The sequence below is a fragment of the Oryzias latipes genome, chromosome 23, assembly GCF_053564925.1.
Source record: "Oryzias latipes strain Hd-rR chromosome 23, Olatipes_Hd-rR_3.1".
Classification (NCBI taxonomy): domain Eukaryota; kingdom Metazoa; phylum Chordata; class Actinopteri; order Beloniformes; family Adrianichthyidae; genus Oryzias; species Oryzias latipes.
The window spans coordinates 459,832-479,997 of NC_136259.1; the positions used below are offsets into that span (position 1 = coordinate 459,832).

Here is a 20,166-nt window from a genome sequence, read left to right on the forward strand (position 1 = left end):
ATCTATGATCATCTATGACCTCGGCACACTAAGAGAGGATTTTTTTCTATAGTCCATCTCTGAGGCTCCGCCTTTTGCTCCTTGTGGGCGCCGCCCATTTCATGACATCATCCTAGAGTCGGCCTGCGCAGAAAACTAACAACATCCGAACTTGTGCCGATCACCGCTAGCTTACCTGAGAAAGTGTGTGTGTGTGTGTGTTGGCCTGGGGGCGGGGCTGACAGTGCAGACTCTTCCTGGAAGGGGCGGTTCCTCTTTCATATGTATGAATGTGAGAACCCGCCCATTTTCATGGGTTGGGAGGGGCTGGCGCTCAGAGAGCAGGTTTTCAGAGGAATTGATCAAAATATCACTTTGGGGATGTTTTTAGAGAGAAATGAACATTATAATCCTTTAAAAGCTCAGAAAGTTGATTTAGCACGATGTAGACCCTCTAAAGTTCACACTTGGAGTTACTCTGAGGAATTTATAAAAATAATTCAGAGCTTGCAGCCTGAAGTGTTTTTGGAGCAGCAGGGTGAGCTGGGATGCATGAGTGCAGCCAGGGCCTAAAACAGCGTCAGACGCTGTCTGAGCTCTCCAGATGTGCAAACAGATGTTGGTGTTTGGACCGAGTCCGTGTGTGGAGACGACGGGAAAAGGAGGAAAGAAACCTGATGTGATAGCTGAAGCAGAGGGGGGGTCAGCTTTTCTTTCAGGGAACACACTTTTCTTCACTTCATTATAATACAGAGATGAGAACTGAACAATATTTGAAACAGTTGACAGGAAACCAACGATCTTTCCAACACTGACCTGGTTTTAATATTTAAACCAAACTAACATGAAATGACGACATCAATGTTTGCAGTTTACAATGTCAGGAAGAAGAAACACTTTGTTAGAAGGAAAAGGTATTTGGACGATGCCATTTATACTTTTAAGTCAGGGGCACAGCTAGGGGGGGCTGGGGGCCCATTTTGGAGTCAATATTGGTATCAGTATTGACAAAGATGAATAAATCATCAATACAAGCTTCGTTCAGTTATTAGTAATAACAGCTCAGCTACAAGAACAGCTGTTTTATGTATTTCTACGTGTTTGTCAACAGGCCAAAAACCCGATATTAGGACAAATCCTATTTAATTCAATCATATTCATTTAATATTAATAACAGTTACTATAATAAAACAGCTTCAAATACGTGTTTGGATCCTGTCATTTGTAATGGCCTTCCACTCTGCCCCCCTCCTGCCCCGGTGTAAATGCCCCAGCCCCACCAGAGTTGTCATTTTTCCTATTCTGATTTCATTTGAACATTTCTGTTTTCTTTGATCATTGAAACGTAAAAATGCAAAACCTAGATTTGGAGGAAAATCACCACTAAGCTGAAAGATTTTTCAAAACATTCAGAACCAAAACATTCAAAAGTCATTCTTTAAAGGTTGATTATTAGCTCATTTACAGAAAGATTCACACTCCAAATGTCATAAAGTAGTCTAACAAAGGCTACAGTAGAACATTCTCAGTGTTTTCCTCCTCCAGGTCTCCAGACAGAACATCAGCCCCCCCTCAGCCACCATGTCTGCTCCACGGTTTACTGTTCTGAGCATACGGTGCCATTCTCTTCCTTCCTACTTCACAGTGCCGTCAATATTACTGAGGAGCCCATAAATGGCGACAGTGGCTCAGGTGGTTGAGCGGGGCGTCCAATGATCAAAGGGTCAGCGGTTCGATCCCCACTCCCCCCAGCCAACTGTCGTCGTGTTCTTGGGCCAGACACTTCACCCTCCTTGCCACTGGTGTGTGGATGTGCATGAATGTCCCGGTGATGGTCAGAGGGGCCGTAGGCGCCAAATGGCAGCCACGCCTCTGTCAGTCTGCCCCAGGGCAGCTGTGGCTACAACAGTAGCTACCATCACCAAGTATGAATGAATGATGGACACACTGTAAGCGCTTTGAGCGTCTGGAAAAGCGCAGATAAATCCAATCCATTATTATTATTATTATAAATGTTTACCGCTGCTGTTGCCAGGATACCAACCCAAAAGCATTTATACTGATGTCGGCCATGACTGACAGTCTTTTTAACCTATGCTTAAAAAAAATAACTTTAAGTTAGAGATAGTGGATTTTAATCAATAGAAAGAAAAAAGAATCAGAATTGAGATATTTAAACAAGGATTTTTAACACGAACCATAAAACTGAAGTGTTTGGAGGAAGAGAAGCAGGAATGTTAGCTGTGAGAATGACACTGCAGGCTATTCGTTCATCTGTTTTGTTCATTCAGTCGTTCAGTAGCTGAGGAGAAACAGATGTGTACATGTAGAATAGCATCCATAGATGAGCTTCTCTCTATTTGTTCTGGACATAGATGTATTTACAGCAGACATGTCATCTCTGACATCACCTATAGATATTGATAAAGCTGAAGTGGGAATGACACATGAATAGTTAACTCCGCCCACCTCAACAATGTGTAGAAAATGGCTCATTGGACAGGACAAAGTGCATTAGGACATCAAGCAGTAGTGTGCAGTTAAACTGGACTTTAAACGTACTTTTGCTGTGGTTACTTGTGGATATTAATTGAATGAGTTAGTTCAAAAGGGGCCCAAGTCCACAATTTTTCAAAATAGAGATATTATATATTCTATGGTCTTCAAGGGAAAAGTTATCTGATTCTGTGCAAAAACGTCCCAAGTCCATTGTAATGTATTGACTATGCTTGACATTTAAAATGCATTAATGCAAATTCCTGGTCTTGGGCCTCTCTTGCATGGGTTTAGCTTTATCCCATAGATGGCAGCACTCCTGTTTAATTCAACAAGGGCCCAAGTCCAGAGACTTTAGTTTGCTCGTCCTCTGAAATGATAACAGTGAGGTGCTTCATATTATAGCATTTGGAAGCTATGAACTGGAGCTAAATCTGGGTAAAGTATGAATCATTTGGTGTAGCCTCACTTTAAGATATGCAACTAATATCATTTCCTGGAAAAACAAACCTCTTGGACTTGGGCCCCTTTTGAACTAACCGATTCAATTGTTTTGGGTTTCATGTGGAGCTGTACCTGCCTGAGGCACCCTAAAGATGGCACCAAACTGAGAAGCTCTCCAAAAGGGTTGTACCTGGACTCTAGAGATAGAGATATTCTTTATTGATCCCACATTGGGGAAATTCAATTGTTACAGCAGTTCAAAAAGCAGAGAAGAATGACAGCAATAACCCTCCATGGGGAAGGGTTTCTGCTTTAGTTGATGTTTTTGTCTCAACCCCCCATTGTTTCTTCAGTGGCTTAACCCACTCATTTAAAGGTCTTCGGGGGGGGGGGTGTGGTAATGCACGTCAGTCATTTGAGTTCTTCCCTAAGTTACAAGTTACTTTGAGTTGGTTCAGTTGACCTCTTTAAACCAGTAATGTTTATATAGTTGCACCTTGTGAACTTAGTTTGACATTAAAAAGGATTTATTTGTGGACCTGTGTTCTTAGCCGTGGTCCATAACACCTCTTGGTCCTCAGCATTCTGGGTAGTGTAGTGGCAGCAGATCCTATACTGTAGTGGACCTTATGGTCTAAAACTATGCTAATCGCACTAAAGTTCTTCCTGAACAGAACAAAGTTCAGTCCGTCCAGGTGATGTTAAAGTCCGTTCTTTGCATCTCTGGATGGAAGCAGAAACAATTTGTTCTGTCGGGTCACAGAAATGCAAACACTCAAACAAAAGTACTTCCTGTTATTTAGTTAAATGAATCCTATCAGCCGTTGGTACAGATGAACGATTACAAACTCATTACGCATTATCCCCCCCGTCAGTGACATTGACAGATTTATTGTGTTTTTTATCTGGGAGACGAATTCCCACTGAATTCAAATGTCTTGGTTCTTTCAAAGAGACTGCATATTTTTCCGGATTGTTGGCTCCTCTAACTACTGACAACCTCTCAGAGGCAAGACCGTCAAGACGAGTTCTCTCTTCTGGTTTCAATATTCAATTCAGCCACCAAAACAAATGGAACAATGTCTGTCACTCACAGTGACAGGTCTGCCTTCAAATGACGGGTATCGCCAACAGTTCATCCTCCCACTGTCAGTCCCACCAGAGGATGCCTCTTTGTTCAGCTTCACAGGTGGTGATGATGCCCTCTGAAGAAGAAGGAGACGTTGATGGGAGCAGTTGCATAACCCTGGTTGAGATGAAGCCTTCTAGAATCAGTTATTTATGCTAATTCCAGCAAATCATGCCGCTAATTAGGTCAGATGAACAATGACCCCATTAGGTTCAAACTGCAGTAAAAAGCGGGCTGTCAATCAGCTGATGTGAGAGCGGTGGGAGGAGAGACGAAGGCGGGACTCACAAACAAGGAAAGCACCTGGCAGGCCAGAGCTGTGTGTGCTGGTTTTGTGTTCATTGTTGTGACTTTCCTCCCAATATGCACTATTGTGTAGTTGGGATGGGAGTGTTGTAGTTCATTTGTGTTTCCAACTGTGAAACAGCACTAAACTATGTGAAGAAAGCCCAGCGTTATTGGGGGGTAACATCCGAGTAGTTAAATATATGATCTGTTCCTGAACAATCCAATATGAATATGTTCAATATTCAATGTTGGGTTTTAGGAAACATTTCAGAATAATATTGGATTTTTAAGTGTATAAAAGAAACAAGTCTTTTACCGTCACCGGAGGGAAACACATTTTCAAAGTAAAGCTGTTTCATATATCTTTAAATAAAAAAAGAAACTAAAGTTCAGCTCTGAAAAATTCTATTACAAACTATTTTGCTTAAAATATGGTTGACAAAAAAAAGATTTTGAAATTAAGAATATTATAGAAGTCTGCAGTCTGCCAGCATGATGTAGAATCCGTCCCGGAGCGTCTGTAAAACGTTCTTCTAAAAAGTTAAACGTGTGTTTCTGTTACACATATGTGCGATTGAAAAAACAATTTTTCAATCGCGCCATTTCCATGAAATCATAACTGCGAATAAATAAAAAACCAACTCACGCGATAACTAATTCAAAAATACGGATGTGACCAATACTTTGATTGACAGCAGATCTATTCACATCTCTGCCACGGCGCTAGCGTCATCATCATCGATCAAAGGAGACGTCAGCCATATTCAGGCCGTGAAGCGGCGAGCTCCTCACTCATGGGAGGGGCTACAGATGAAGCCATTTTGGGAAATCATGGTTGGTGATTTTCCAGAGGAGCTGTGGATCCAGGAATTCCAGATGACACGCCCAACTTTGGATGAGCGGCATGACGCCGTGGGACCTCTGGTGGCGCCGCTGTGCAGCGACCAAGGTCGACGGTTCCTACCAAGAAGCTCATCGCCATCCGGTTGTTGGTCACATGACTCACGTAATTAGAAAAAAGTGTTTTGATTTGTTATAAAATGATCGTCAGAAACAGCCATTTCTATGCTTATTTTTGTGCTGAAGTTAACCAGGAAGTTGAAAAAAAAGTACTTTCTTTCTAAATCTTTGTGTTTTTATATGTTATTTTTAGACCGTGGTCTGGGTGAATACTCGATTCTGATTGGCTGCTGGGTGTGCATTAAAAAGTGATACCGCACACTTAAAAAGAAGCTCCAGTCACATAGCTTAAATCTTCTGTATCATCCGTGGTACTGCTCTGCAGTGGTTCAGGTCATATCTAGAAGGTAGAAGGTTTTGTGTAAACCTCAATAACGTTCAGTCTTCCTCTGCTCCTCTACTGTATGGGGTCCCACAGGGTTCAGTCCTTGGGCCTCTGCTTTTCTCCCTTTGCTTCCTCCCCCTGGGTTCCATTCTTAGAAAGCATAACTGTGCTTTTCATTGCTATGCGGATGATACCCAGATATACGTGCCAATAACAAAGAAGGATGCCCACTCAATCAGCCCTTTAATTAAGTCCTTGGAGGAATAAAAGACCTGGATGATCTTAACTTTCTCCACCTCAATGAGGAAAAGACAGAGGTGGTTGTCTTTGCTCCCCGTGGCAACAGTGAGTCACACCCTAAAGCTCTGGGCTCTCTCACTCAATCGTTGAAATCTACTGTCACAAATTTAGGAGTGAAGACGGTTTTAATTTGGACGAGCAGATCAGTTCGGTGGTGAGATCCAGCTTCTTTCAGTTAAGGCAGCTGGTTAAAGTCAAATCGTTTTTATCAAGAAGCACTTTGAGACAGTAATCCACGCCTCTGTTACTACTAGATTACTGTATCTCTCTTTGCTTTGGTGTCTCTCACTCATCCTTGCTCTCCAGCTGGTGCAGAACGCTGCTGCAGGCTTGGTAACTGGAGCGTGGAAGAGAGAACATATCACACCAGATCAGGCTGCCTGTCCATTCTAGAGATGGTTTTCAAATTCTTGTATTTGTTTTTAAATCTTTAAGTGGTCTGGCTCCGCCCACCCATTCCCCTTCCCGCTCGCTTGGATCAGCTGACCAGCTGCTCCTGGATGAAGGACACGGTAGAAACTCCGAGGGGATGGGGCATTTGCTGCTGCTGCCCCATCTAGTGGAATGAACTCCCTATGCAGGTTAGGCAGGTTAACCCGTTCACTGCATGATTTAAAATCCGAGTTAAAAACTCACTTTTTCTCCCTGCCGTTTAACTCAGTGTGAGTTGATGTTTTTATTGAATTTATCAATTTTATGCTGTTTGCTTTAGTTGGTTGTTTTGTGTTTATGCCGTGTTGTTAAGCACTTTGGTCAGCTTCTGCTGTTTCAAAAGCGCTTTATAAATAAAGTTGACTTGACCATCACTGCGCTGGCTTCTTTCAAACAAACTTGATCTTCATCATGGGGTTAAAGGTGAACTTTCTCTCTGAACTGATGCTTTATTTAACACATCGTGATCATCAGCATAGAACTTACTTTCCTTTGCCGCTGCAGTCCAGGTCCCTTTATGTGAAAAAATCAATCTAAACAGAAAAAATGACAGGAATAAAGCCCTAAAACGTGATTGAATATTTATTTATTTCATAAGTGACCGTGGAATAAGCGGGCTAATGGCCTTTGAAGTCTGTATGATCAGAATTAACACACTACGCCGAAGCAACCATCAGACGGTTCAGGCTTCCATAGCCTGCGTTAAATTCTTATAATTCACAGTAACTCTGACTTGATTCTGATTTCCTGGTCTAAAAAACACTTTGGCTTTATTAATCCCAAAGTTCTGCCTGAAAGAAGGATAAATAACCAGAACTTTGCTTTACAGTACAAACAGACAAAAACCAATCGTTTCCCTTTAAAGCCTAACGTTTCTGCCGCTGTCAGCTGTAGTATCTGACTTCTTCTAAACATGTAGCTTTGGTAAAACTGACTCCATGTTTATTTTTGTCATTTTTTTCTCCGTGTTTAAAAGCTCTACTTGCAATGACAGCAGCAGAGACACATACATGTACAGGACATGTTTTTTAGACTTTTGTTAGGCCCTCTGTAACGAATGAAGGCAGAGTGTGTGTGTGTGTGTGTGTGGGGGGGGGGGGGTCTGTGCGCCCTGCTACGGTGCAAACTGTCAAAGCTCTTGTGCGCCAAACACATGTTTAGGGACAGCAAGCATGGGGAGGAAGGAGGCTGAGCCCTCCCTGCGCCACAGCCACAGATTCACAGGAAAACCTCAGAGTTGAATGTGTGCTAGACTTCAGGTCAGCCCATCCGTCTCCTCTGGCTGGTGTGCCGGCTTCCCTCACACTGAGGCATCATTATCTGTGGCTCTCTGCAAACAGCCAGTCCCAACGGGGTCATGCAGAGACCAGCACACTCAGCCTGCCAGCTCTCATTAATAGTACACATCAACACATGCTCATCCACCTACCCCCCCTTGATGTAGTCCAAGAAGGTGACTTCAATGTCCACCAGGAACGACAGCAGCGTCACCTGTCAGCGACACGACTGCAGATCAGTGCCAGAGTCTCCACAGCCATGGAAACTTCATTCCATTAAGTTCCTCGGATCTGTTATTCAGCAGGAATACTCCTCAATATTTGCAAAAACCCAACGGGGTTCAAGCCTTACCGTTCCAGAATTGAGGTATTTTTTCTTCTTTCCCTTCTTTTTTGGATTTACCACCTGAAAAAGAAAGATAAACACATTTTCAGGATTTGACTCCTACAAAGCAAATAAATGCAGAATGTGTTGCATGTAACTAAAGAACAGAGGTGTTTGTCTTCCATAGATAGGTAGAAACTATCCATTAACTGGACAGGAGTACTGGATAGTGATGGGATCGTTGAGCCGAATCCTTTGGATCCGTTTGTTTCAAAGAATTGTTCAAAAGCTCTTTTAATATTTATCAACTTTAAGAACTTTTTAGACGCCAGTCTGGAGTTTATTTCTTGATGCACTGAGATCTGGATCAGAATAATTGAAATTCAGATTTTCTATCAAGAATTGAGTTGGAAATATGACTTTGAGCTTTCTTTGCCATGTGTGGACACGATGTTAAAGTCTGATCTGGATTGATTGTAAATACTGCACTGCCAGCATATCCAGTGTGTTTGATGCAACACTGAACCTCTGACAGAAGGTTGCTCACTACACTGTTTGTAAAAATACACTTCTTTGCAGCCTAATGCCTGTTTGTGTCTAACATGTAGCTTTAAATTTTAGACAATACTTCAACTATAACTGTTATATTTTTCAATAAGTTATATAACAACTATGATTTCTTTTGATCTGACTGCAGCACATTCACCTTCCTGGGTTTTTTCTTTTTTTACAAGTTACTAACATGTTTGGGAGTTAGCATAGTTACAGCAATATTGCTTTTATATTTTGCTTGTTAGTTAGTGTGACGAGGTTCATAAAGTCTGACTGACGGACTTATCCGTGACTCTTTTGTCGTCCTTAAAGCATCTTTTTGTGTGCTGCGCCTACATGTGTTTAAAAACAGACCGTTCACTGACGCTGCATCCCATAGTGCTGAAAATACAGTGAACCTGTTTCTGAAGCACACATCAGTTTGTTGAGTAAAATGTCAATGATGACTTCCAGTTATGTGAAAAGTGGTGTTTTTTGTGGGTCTCCAGCTCGTGCTATACTTCTTTGAAAGGAGAACTTTATTTGCTGCTGTCCAAAATGAAACTACAAGTGGAAGGAAGGAATGATGAACTGGACAAGAAACACCTGAAAAATAATCAAATATTGTCTGTTGTAACCTCCATGAGGTCTGACAAACTTTTAACGGCAGTGGAAGACATAGAAGGGAACTGAACGATCGCGCTGAACGAGTGACACAAACGGAGGTGCGCATTTCCAACATCAGCGTCTGTAGGCCAAGGTGAGCGCACTGGAAACCAAAGGAAAAGCTCTGGAGGACAAAGTCATGGATTTGGAATCAAGGCGGAACAATTTAAGACTTGTCAACTTGCCAGAAGGAGCTGAAGGACAGGACCCGTGCCTGTTCTTGGAAAAGTGGCTTCCAGAGGCGCTCGGCACCGAAAAGCTCCAGACTCCGCTGACCATAGAAAGAGCTCACCGAACCGGGGCGGGGAGAGACGGCAACGCTCCACCTCGCACTCTCATCATGAGATTCCTCAACTATAAGGATATGATGGCTGTTGTCTCTGCGGCGCAGGCCAAGAAGGGTCTTCGCTATGAGGAGCAGCGGATCCGCCTCTACCCGGACCTCGCTGCAGGAGTGCACCAGCTGGTGATAAAGCACGGAGTGATCCAGCCAGCACAGTTACTGGTGAGCTACGAGGGGAAGACGCACGCCTTTAAAACAGCGACAGAGGCTGGAGAGTTTCTCAAGAAGATCCAGAAGAACTCTGAGTGACAGAGATTCTGTTCTGACTCACTATTCTCTCAACAGATGTGAGAAACAGGTAACACGACGGTAAATTTGGCATTCCAATATGGAAACATCTGAGTGACTTTTACTTTCTCCTTTCTTTTAATTACTAATATTTTTCCAAACATTTTTATAACTCTCTATATTAACTGTGAAAATTAGCAGCAAAGTAAAATTATTTTTGGTGAAGGCACGAACAGCAGCGGAGTTAATGTTCGATTTGAGTGACATGGAGGATCAAACACGAGCCCCAATGTGGGGGGGGGGGGCCCATTCAGTTGGGTAGACGGGGTAACGGGTAAGAGAAGCAAAGTTCATTGCTAAGTTTTGTTTTATGTAATTATTATTTTTAGTTATTTGTTTGAGTGCAGATACTTGTTTTGAGGAAAATGTCATACAACAGTTTTTTTCCTTTTCTTTCCTTCTTGCTTTTTGTCTCTTTATAAGGAAAACGTAACTAGAATTATTGAAGTTGCCGTGTTGTCATGACTAATTCTTTAAAATAAAATATCAATGATTCTCCTCTCATGGGGCCTTTATCATACAGAATCATGATACAAGTGTTGTTCATTCCTCACAAAAACAAACCCAAAGTGATATTTTGATCCATTCATCCATTTCTGAGCAATAATCTAAAATCCGGCGCTCTGAGCCCCTCCCAAAAAACGAAAACGAGCGGGTTCTCACATTGTGACGTCATATGGTGGGGAACAGCCCATCCAGGAAGTCTGCACTGCCAGCCCCGCCCCCAGGCTAAGACACACGCCCACATCCATCTTTGCAAAAGTTCAAATGCTGAATGTTTCTTGTAGGCGAAAACGCAGACACGCTTCCAAGGATGACATCATCCTCTAGGATGACATCATGAAATGGGCGGAACCACAAGGAGAGAAAGACGGTGGCTCAGACATGGAGTCGTCTTACTTCAGGAAGAGGCTGATAAAGGCTCTTTAAATCCAACATGGAGGGTAAGCTTTCATGAAATTGTGCCAAGGTCAAACAGAGAAAATGCCTCCAGCAAACGGCACACAAATGTGGGATTCAAAGGTTTCTCCTTCAGGTTCTCCACCAGGACACCTTTCCAATCCCATAACCGCAGCTCTAACTGCACAGCAGCCGTTTATGTTTGAACCAAAAACATTCAGGGTCAAATGAAAGGGAAGCAAAAAACAACCGGCAGCTCTCTGTCATTTAGTTCTCTTCAGTATTTGCAGACCAGAAGCTGCATGAAGCCACTAAGCTGTGCACAGATGTGCATGAAGACTCAGCTACACACAAATACACAACGTGAAGGCAGAACACAAACCTCGTAGACGTTAAACTGGCTCTGCCCTCTGGACAGCTCTCTGTAGCTGGTGCTGAACTCCCCAATGAAGTCGTGACTGCAGGGAGAGACGGAGGCGGAGTCAACAACAACACGAACACACAAGAGCGCCACAAAGTGACAACCCCAAATCAAAAGCACCAGGAGGTAGCACCTTCCCTCACTGATTCAAATTCACCGAAAGTGTCTGATTATTTTTGTCTTCTTATGAAAGAAATCCCCAAGTTTTTCCATGGGTAAGATAGCTGTCAATCAGAAACATACACATAAAAACAACACTGTGCATAAATGAATACTTGCACACAATAAAAATATGAATACAACATTTAGTTTCATGTTTGACACGTCTGCTCTGAAGAGGACTCTGGCTTGTCTTGAATATGAAAGTTCCCGGTTTACAAACTGTCATAAATATGTCACACATGTGCATGTGTGTGTGCATGTGTGTGTGTGCATGTGTGTGTGTGCATGTGTGTGTGCATGTGTGTGTGCATGTGTGTGTGACTGTGTGTGTGCATGGGTTTGTGCATGTGTGTGTGTGAAGGTGTGTGTGCATGTGTGTGTGACTGGGTGAAGGTGTGTGTGCATGTGGGTGTGTGCATGTGTGTGTGTGCATGTGGGTGTGTGCATGTGGGTGTGTGCATGTGTGTGTGACTGGGTGAAGGTGTGTGTGCATGTGTGTGTGTGCATGTGGGGGTGTGCATGTGTGTGTGACTGGGTGAAGGTGTGTGTGCATGTGTGTGTGTGCATGTGTGTGTGACTGGGTGAAGGTGTGTGTGCATGTGTGTGTGTGCATGTGTGTGTGACTGGGTGAAGGTGTGTGTGTGTGCATGTGTGTGTGCATGTGTGTGTGTGCATGTGTGTGTGTGCATGTGTGTGTGTGACTGGGTGAAGGTGTGTGTGCATGTGTGTGTGTGCATGTGTGTGTTTGCATGTGTGTGTGTGTGCATGTGTGTGTGTGCATGTGTGTGTGTGCATGTGTGTGTGACTGGGTGAAGGTGTGTGTGCATGTGTGTGTGTGCATGTGTGTGTGTGCATGTGTGTGTGTGACTGGGTGAACAGCGACCCAACTGAGTGACGTGCGCATTGAGCGCTTTGAGGCTCATCTATTGAACCTTTAGAGTGTTTGTGGCAGGAAAATGATCTGCCACAGCTGTGTAGAAACAGAGAAAACTGACGCATTTGTCTGTTGCTGGCGAGAACAGCTGATTGAAGAAACGATGCGGTGGACCCGGGAGTGGTGGGAAAGAAAGAGCAGCAGACATCCCTCTTCTTAGGAGTAAAAGTCCATGTTTGTCAAAAAAAGAGGATAATTAGAGAATCACGAGGCAAAATAGGAAAACCAGAGGAGGCAGCAGAGGGATTCCCGTTTTCCTGCTGCCACCGCTCTCCCGTCTGCCTGCCGACCTATGGCAGATCCGCGCTCCAGGCCGGTTTATTCCTGCATCAGCTGCCTAAATGCAGCCAGAGATCGCTGGATTCTCATCTGTTTCATTCCATTCCAACAGAGTTAACAGCTAATAGGATCGTTTCCCCGTTATGGGATCAACAACATTCTAAAAAGTTCCATTTATTTTAGTTTAATAAATAAAACTCTGTGCACGCAGTTGGAACAGTCTATATTTCCTGACTCAATGTATACAAATCGTGTTCAGAACAGACATGTCAAACGTAAAACTAAAAGTTGGGTTCACATTTACCACTTTGTCTTTATGAACACGTTTCTCAGTGACAGATTCCTTCTTCTCACCCAATCAAATCAAAGAAAATCTCCGTTTGTTTATCCACACTGTGGGGAAATTTGCTGCATCTGTGCCCACAATTGAAAAAGCATGACGCCACATTGTTGTGGTGATTGATCACATGATTCCATGTAAATAAAGAGAACAGAAAGGGACTCCCTGTTTAATCACAGACTGACAAATGAGGCTCCTTTTTCTTTTTGGTTGACCAGAATCCAGAATCTGGAGTCAACTATGAAAGGCCTGCATGCGCTCTTACCTACTGGAAACAGACTGTTAATGACATTCTACACGCCACACGTATCACACATGTTCATGCTCATGTCATCATGGTAATGAGGATGGATTCATATTTTCTATTTCTTTCGTTTATACAGGATTCACATTCTAAACATGAACTGCATTTGAGGAAAACCTCAAAGTAGAATTCTGGAAACTCCTCACTACACAGACTCAAACAGTTTCACACTCATCGCTTTGTTTAGATCTGATCAGGATCAAAGATTTATCTAAGTTTAGCAAGCTAAACGCATTCTGACACGGAAGAGACTGATTGACTGATTGACAACAGCAACAGCCAATCAGGACGCAGAACAGTTTGAAGCATCAAAATTGTAAAGAAAAAATCATCAAAACTGCAAAAGCTGAGCTGCTATCTAGTGAAGGAAGATTGTATTTCAGTTTGTTGCATGTAGGTGAAGGGGGCTAAGGTTTGCTTTTGGGTTGGGGGGGGGGGTTTAGAAATACAACCAAAGCGGAGCTTCAAGAAAGAAATAGAAAAATAAGATTTATTGACGAGGCAACATGCAGAAGGCAGACGATGGAACAGGAGCCCTGAAATGAGGGAGAAGACCCAGATCGCTGACTTTTTCCCCCAAAGAGAATCTAACAAACTGGGGGGGCATAAAGGGGGGTCCAAAGAAACTTAAGCAAAGAAAAGGAAAACAGACTAAAGCTTTTCTTAAGGACTACTTGGGATTCATTCTGATTCTTAAGGCTGTTTTAGGACCTGAAATACTTTCTATCCTGCAGGAAAAGTATTGCTGACTACTTTGAATTTCCGGAACCACGATGTTCAATTGTTAGCCTAGCTTCTGGCGCTTTAGCTGCATGTTCTCTTAAGTCTCAGGAAGAATTCTGTCGTCTAAATTAGGAGACATATCTGCTTGGTTCAAGGACTAGAATTAGTCATTTCTATCATTTTGATCTGTAAAACTACATCTTCCATGTCTCTGGTTTTAATAACTTCAATGACCTTCTAGGCAGTATTCTAAAGAATTTTAGTAGTTACCTGCCATCTCTGTCCCAGTCGTACACTTCAACCTTGATCGTTCTGTTGAGAGAGGAGAAAAAGTAAAAAAATAACAGCAAAAACGCCGTGGTTTGTTGTTTGTATTCCAAGATGAATGTATTTCTTTTATCAGTCATGTAGTAAGTGACATCATGAAGAAAGGGTCTCTGGGTAACCAACCAGACCGACTCAGTGTCACGCTACCATTAGAAGAAGAGCTGATTGGTCCGATTGGTGTAAGTGAACGTTTCTATGGCAACTGCTCTCACCAATCAGGGGTGAGCTTGTTGGACGTCTACATCCCTACCACTGAAAAGTGTCAGGATGACAAACGCAGGACAGCAGCAGGTTATAGTGGGATGAATGACAGATTTAATGGTGGGAGAACTGGAACTCGTAATACTCGTGAGCAAAGCATTCAGAAGGATCCAGTGACAAAGACAGGGGAGACACTGGCTATATACCAAGACGGTGGGATTAACAACAGGTGGCATCAGGTGAAAACTATGAAGATGGGAGAAGGTTAAGACAGCGGAAAGGTAAAACAGCACGAGAACAGGAAACAACACAATAAAAGCCTCACAAAAACCGCCCTGACCCCAGTGCCTCATAAAGAGCAGGCAATTTCAAATCTGTCAAACATTTCTTACGTTGGTGGAGAGCCCGCATACTTTTCCTGAGGCATCTGATTGGTCAGTTTAGAACTTGAATTAACTAGCACTACAGTGAACACTAAAAAAGTAGCAGAGCTAGAACGGTTATCCTGACAGATATAATGAGCCGTTTGTTTCTCTGAAAATCATTTGAAGTCGTAAATTCTGACATCCTCAGCTTCTCTTATCTTAAAATATAATTTCTTGTTCTTGTTTTCTTAAGATGCATGGTCTCATAATGCACTGTGTTTACACAGGTATCCTGAGTGTTTCTTTAAATGGGGATATCTTGAGTTCAAAGACGTCATTAATGTTTAGTTTTTATAAATAGGCCTGAAACAGCAAATGTCCTGATGTGATACATATTTGTGTATAAATATGTTACAGTACTTTATTAAATATATGCTGTACAGTTTCTCTTGGAGGCTTTTATCTTGTTTTTTCTTTTTTACAGATCTGAAAAATTATCCGAACTGTGAGTTTTGTGATTCGTTGCACCCCTACTTCAAACGTCATGCTAACATGGAAACTGCCAATCAAACTTTGCCTCCAAGTACAACCAACGTTAAACAGAGGCCACGTGGACTGAAAAACCAAGCAAATGAAATCCATCCAGACATGGCTAATATCCCCAGCACACCTGTTTCTGCCTGTTTGTTCCCAACAAAGAAATGGGACCAATGGGAAGAGAGAGGCACAGTTATTTCATTACCCTCAGCCAGAAAGGCTTTTGCTCCCAGAGAATCAAAGGAACAATAATCGGGGGGGGGTTTAATGGGAAACTAAAAGATAAAAGCAACTTTATGTGAGATGAGATGATGATGTCACACCTTTGCTGTAAAACACGCCTGGGCAGCAAGAAAAGCACAGAGGCTTCCTGCTGGATGTGGCCCGAGCCTGGCACATTTCTGCATTTGGAGGTGTCAAGGTGCGTGTGCACGTTTTCACTCCACCCAGTCTCACTACAGTGAAAACGTGAAGCTTGTTTTTTTACGAGTCGCAAACAAGTTCTAGGATTACTGTAAGTGTAGTCAATAAAGTCAGACTTTTCTCTGACTCCTTTGTCTCGCCTAATGTGTTTATGGTTATATAACATGCAGTAAGTTTGACAACAGACCACTGCCCTATAATGTGATGCGCTCTGTAATGTCAGAGATATGGTAGATACCAGAAAAAGGAACTATTTTGTTGTAGTGCTTAACTTTTCAGCATATCCCTTTAAGGGCTGCCAAAGCTTTCACTGATTCTCACAGAAGGTCTGGCAGAGATTTTTACCCCGGATGTCTTTCCTGACTCAATCTGGTATTTTTATCTGGGGACCGGCACAGGGAGACCCAGACTGGGGCCCCACTGTGGCTACATAGTTAGGCAGTAGGAGGAAATGTTTAGCCCTAGGACCCACACTGGATGAAGCTCATCATCATTTTGTGTTTTGTGTAAAGAGGAAGTGTCTGTCAAAAGTTGGATTTTTCTGATCAGTTTTCATACGTCAATAGAAATGACTAAAACAGACATTTACATATATTTAAGCTGCAGTATTTCTTACATAGTAAGTGCTTAGTTCATAACAGAAATAAACATGTAAATGTTCAGAATAAATAGATCTCAGAAACTGGTCTGGTTAACATCTGTACTTGTTTTCTGGAATCTCTTGGACATAAGCTTCTCGCTACATAAATGTTCTGAACTTTGACCTCAATGAATCTGAATTAGTTCTTATATCTCTACATAAAAATGTAAACTTTCTATCAAGCCGCTGACTCTTCATCTCTGCAGCTTCATCTACCTGTTTGGTGTCTGCCTGTGTGAACGCCATATGTGGGCGTAAGACAACGATGGCTCTGAGTGGCTACCGTCACACATGACTTAGGCCTTGGCCAATCGTACGGAATCGCTTATCCTGCTGTTAATGTGACAGAAAGACACTTCAGAGCTCAGTCTGAATAGTGGGGGCTTTGTTTGAAACTGCTTATTTTCAGTTCAAAGTGCGATTTGTGTTTAACATTCTGTTATAGGGCAGCATTAGTAAAAAATAACACCACACTAACAAAGGTACCTTTAACAACATTATTACAAACAGTGGTCAGGATGAACTGGAGCTTCCTTGGGTCATTTTACAAATAGGAGATACAAAAAGAAGACGTACGATAAGAAGAACACACTTTCATGTGACGTATTGTCTACTTTTATCCCATTTAAGGAGGTCTTAGACACGGCAGAAGTGAATATGGGGGGAGGTTTGAGAGGGCGGAGTCAGCTCCATATAAAACTACAAAGCTTCCACTGTCTTGGTTGGTATTCAAAAGACCTGCAGAGCATGCAGACAAACCTGTTTGAGCAGATTATTGTAAAACAATGAAAAGATGGAGACATTCCTGCCGTCTGTCCACATCCCAGAGTTTAATGACTGTCCATATTAGGCCTCTGAGGACGACCAGTTCATTGGGCGTTCATGCAGAACACAATAGGAAACAGAGACGGTGAGTCTGATGTTTAGGAAACAGTGGATGACATGATCTGAGGAACAAACTGAAGGCCTCAAACTCTTGATTTAACTCGTACCTTTACCTTTATTTAACCAGGATAAAAAACTCTCTTTTGCTAGAGCGTCCTGGCCGAGAGGCAGCAGCACAACAATCACACACATTTCTCATTTACACTCACACTCAGTCAACATAAAAAGGCAGTCTTAAATAAAGCATTTGCAGTTTCATAGCTTTGTCTCATGTTCATTTCAAAAATTTAAAAGAGTCCAGAGAAATATAAAAAATAATACATAGTAAATAAATACAATTTTGTAATGATTAGAGATTTTTTCTTTTTAAAATGGGACCCAGATTAAGCATGCTATCAGTTTTAGAAAAAGAAGCCTGTGCCTCTATGGTTTTCCATCATCTGTTTATCACGGGGAGTGGTGACACTGACGGTTTTCACGGTTAACGTCTGACCAAAGCAGCCATTTGTTGTCACTGAAAAAAGCCAGAACCTCCTCCAACATCTGGCTTTGTTGATTCAAAAATATACTGTAACATAAAAACATGTACTTTGAATAGAAAGGGGGGGCACCCCAACATGTGGTTCTATTCTAAAACCTGAGGAGGCCATCAGGTTCTGCTTATGTCATCAACAGGTTCCGTGTTTGAGATGAACATATGCCTGACTTGCCTGTCGTAATCCCCGTTACAGAGAGCTCTCACGGGGATTTTGAAGGCTTGCCACACGGGGTTCAGCGTGTTCTTCACCACTTCTGTCTTGTGGCAGATGGTGAATCTGGAAGGAAAAACAAAAACAATTGAGAGGAATCATTGATTCATGTAAAAAGACACCATAAAAAGGTTGATTGGGACCGAAACCCTGAACCTTTACACAGTGTGTAACCAGCATGCCATTGTTTGTGACCCTTTAACCATGGAGAGGTGGCCTAAATAACACGCTCTGTGACGTGCTGTAAAGCCTTGACCAGCTGATGCTGATGTGGAGAAAAGAGGCTTCCATGTTGGCTTTGCAGCGACATGCGACCCCTTAATGACGTAAAGTGTTGCATAACGGCTGATATTAATTATGCTCAAAAGAAAGTCTGGAGATAAAAGCACAGTGTTAAAGGCTTAAAAACATCAATTCAGTAACAAATCAGACACAAATACAACACACATGTAATAGGAACGCTCGTTAAACATCAACCCTCAGCTTGGAGGGGGGGTGGAGTTACCTCACATTTGTGAATAATGATACTAAAACATGATTAAGTAAAAAACAAATCCACTATTTTTCCTGTAAAGTTTTATTATTTTTCAGTAACTTTAGGAAGTTTTTCCTTCTTCTTGTCCATAAAACCATAATAAATGATTTAATTTTAAAGCTCAAAAGGCTTTAATAGCTAAAACGTCAGATCTTTATCTCAGGGAAAATGAAGACAATTACACAGGAAGGAGGAGGACTCTCTGGGACTGTGGTGTTGCTATGTTAGGTTCTTCCAGCCTCACAGCGTAAAGGTTTCCTGGTACCACGCCGTAGGATGAAAGAGCGCCGAGCAGCCAGATGGAGAACACACAGCCTGGAGCTCTGAACTTCACCCTTATCTCTGCTTCCTCACACGGACACGCATGTCGGGGTGTCGACCGCTCAGTCATATGATGAAGAATCAAACCCAAACTCACGTGCCGTCCTCGTTGCTTCTGTAGAAGATGAGAAAGGGGTCGGACTTGCCGAAGAAGTCCTTTTTGTCCAGCTTGTTCCCACAGAACTGCATCATCACAGATTCCTAGAAACAGATGAGGATGAAGGCCAGGTATCAATGATCTAAACTCAGCTCTGTTTCTGAGCCATACACTCTCTATGCTGACTCCAAGAAAACGCTGGTTTGTAACTCTTTTCAGAGGCGTGTCACATTAACCAACATGACCAAAACCGCCATAACACAAACATCTTTTTCAAAGTTGGACTAAAACATTTGGACAAATACAGAAGAAAGCTGGTTCCAGGTCAGTAAACACGACATTTTTTAAGTGTATTTCTATTTAACCTTTATTTACCAGGAAGGCCCTTGAGATCAAATAAAGCTCTATTTCGAGAGAGCCCTCCCCGAGTACAAATACTGTGTGTATTTGAAAAACACATCCAAACTTGAGTTCTCTGTTCTTGCCTCTAGTTTTGTGAAAATCTCAGGATGGGATTTGCCCATTAGGGAAAAGTGTCCCAACATGAAGGAGTGTTGCAGCACAGTAGGGAGGTTTAAGGTTCAAATGCAACTGTTTCCAGTTTATGAAGGCTCGCTGTGTCTGCAGCGATGATGACGTTTCTAAGAATGTCTCATTAAAGGACTTCAGTAAGTCAAATAAAAACTTGTTTTAGAACGTGGAGACTAGCATGGCAGAGAAGTCATTGGGTTTGAAGTCCTCTCAGTGGTGTTTGAATCTCCATATTTATGAGAGCTATCAGTGGGATCAAACGCTTTCAATCTCAGTCTTGACAATCTTTGTTTGACAATCATATGGGCTAAACAATAGTCGTCACATGGTCTATAGGCACAAGAGACATATCATTTACTTTGAAACACACTGCTGTGGGATTAAAGAGGATAGGGCATTCCAGAACCTGATGTCCTTTGTCCTGAACCCCTCAGAATCATGCTGGACTCTACATCCATGACCTATTTTAACACTGGCTAAAGGAACAGAGGCTCTGCCCCGTAGTTTGAACATGTATTGCCCCATCCATTGTTCTTTTGATGTACCTCAATTTTGCCCTCCCATTTTAGATGGAGGTCAAACACAATGAGTTGAGTTGATGTCCAGGAGCTAGATCTTTCCCCTGTTTTCTGTCCACTACGGTCATTGGCTGGCCTGTTGGTGAGCAGAGGAACTTTGCAGGAGCTGAAGGGTTTCAGGTTCCTACAGC

General features: G+C 42.4%; 1 protein-coding gene across 4 annotated transcripts in view; it reads right to left on the minus strand.

The window, feature by feature from the left end:
* The window catches only part of LOC101158741 (copine-8), a 126,090-nt gene that overhangs the window by 18,928 nt on the left and 86,996 nt on the right, over window positions 1-20,166 (minus strand). For all 4 annotated transcript variants that reach the window (XM_023952457.2, XM_078941880.1, XM_078941879.1 and 1 more), the window contains 6 exons: window positions 18,927-19,030; window positions 17,935-18,039; window positions 14,117-14,158; window positions 11,066-11,141; window positions 7,983-8,036; window positions 7,783-7,844 (listed from right to left, as the gene is read on the minus strand). In XM_023952457.2, the coding sequence (XP_023808225.1) occupies window positions 7,783-7,844; window positions 7,983-8,036; window positions 11,066-11,141; window positions 14,117-14,158; window positions 17,935-18,039; window positions 18,927-19,030 (443 nt within the window). The remainder of the gene's footprint in view (window positions 1-7,782; window positions 7,845-7,982; window positions 8,037-11,065; window positions 11,142-14,116; window positions 14,159-17,934; window positions 18,040-18,926; window positions 19,031-20,166) is intronic.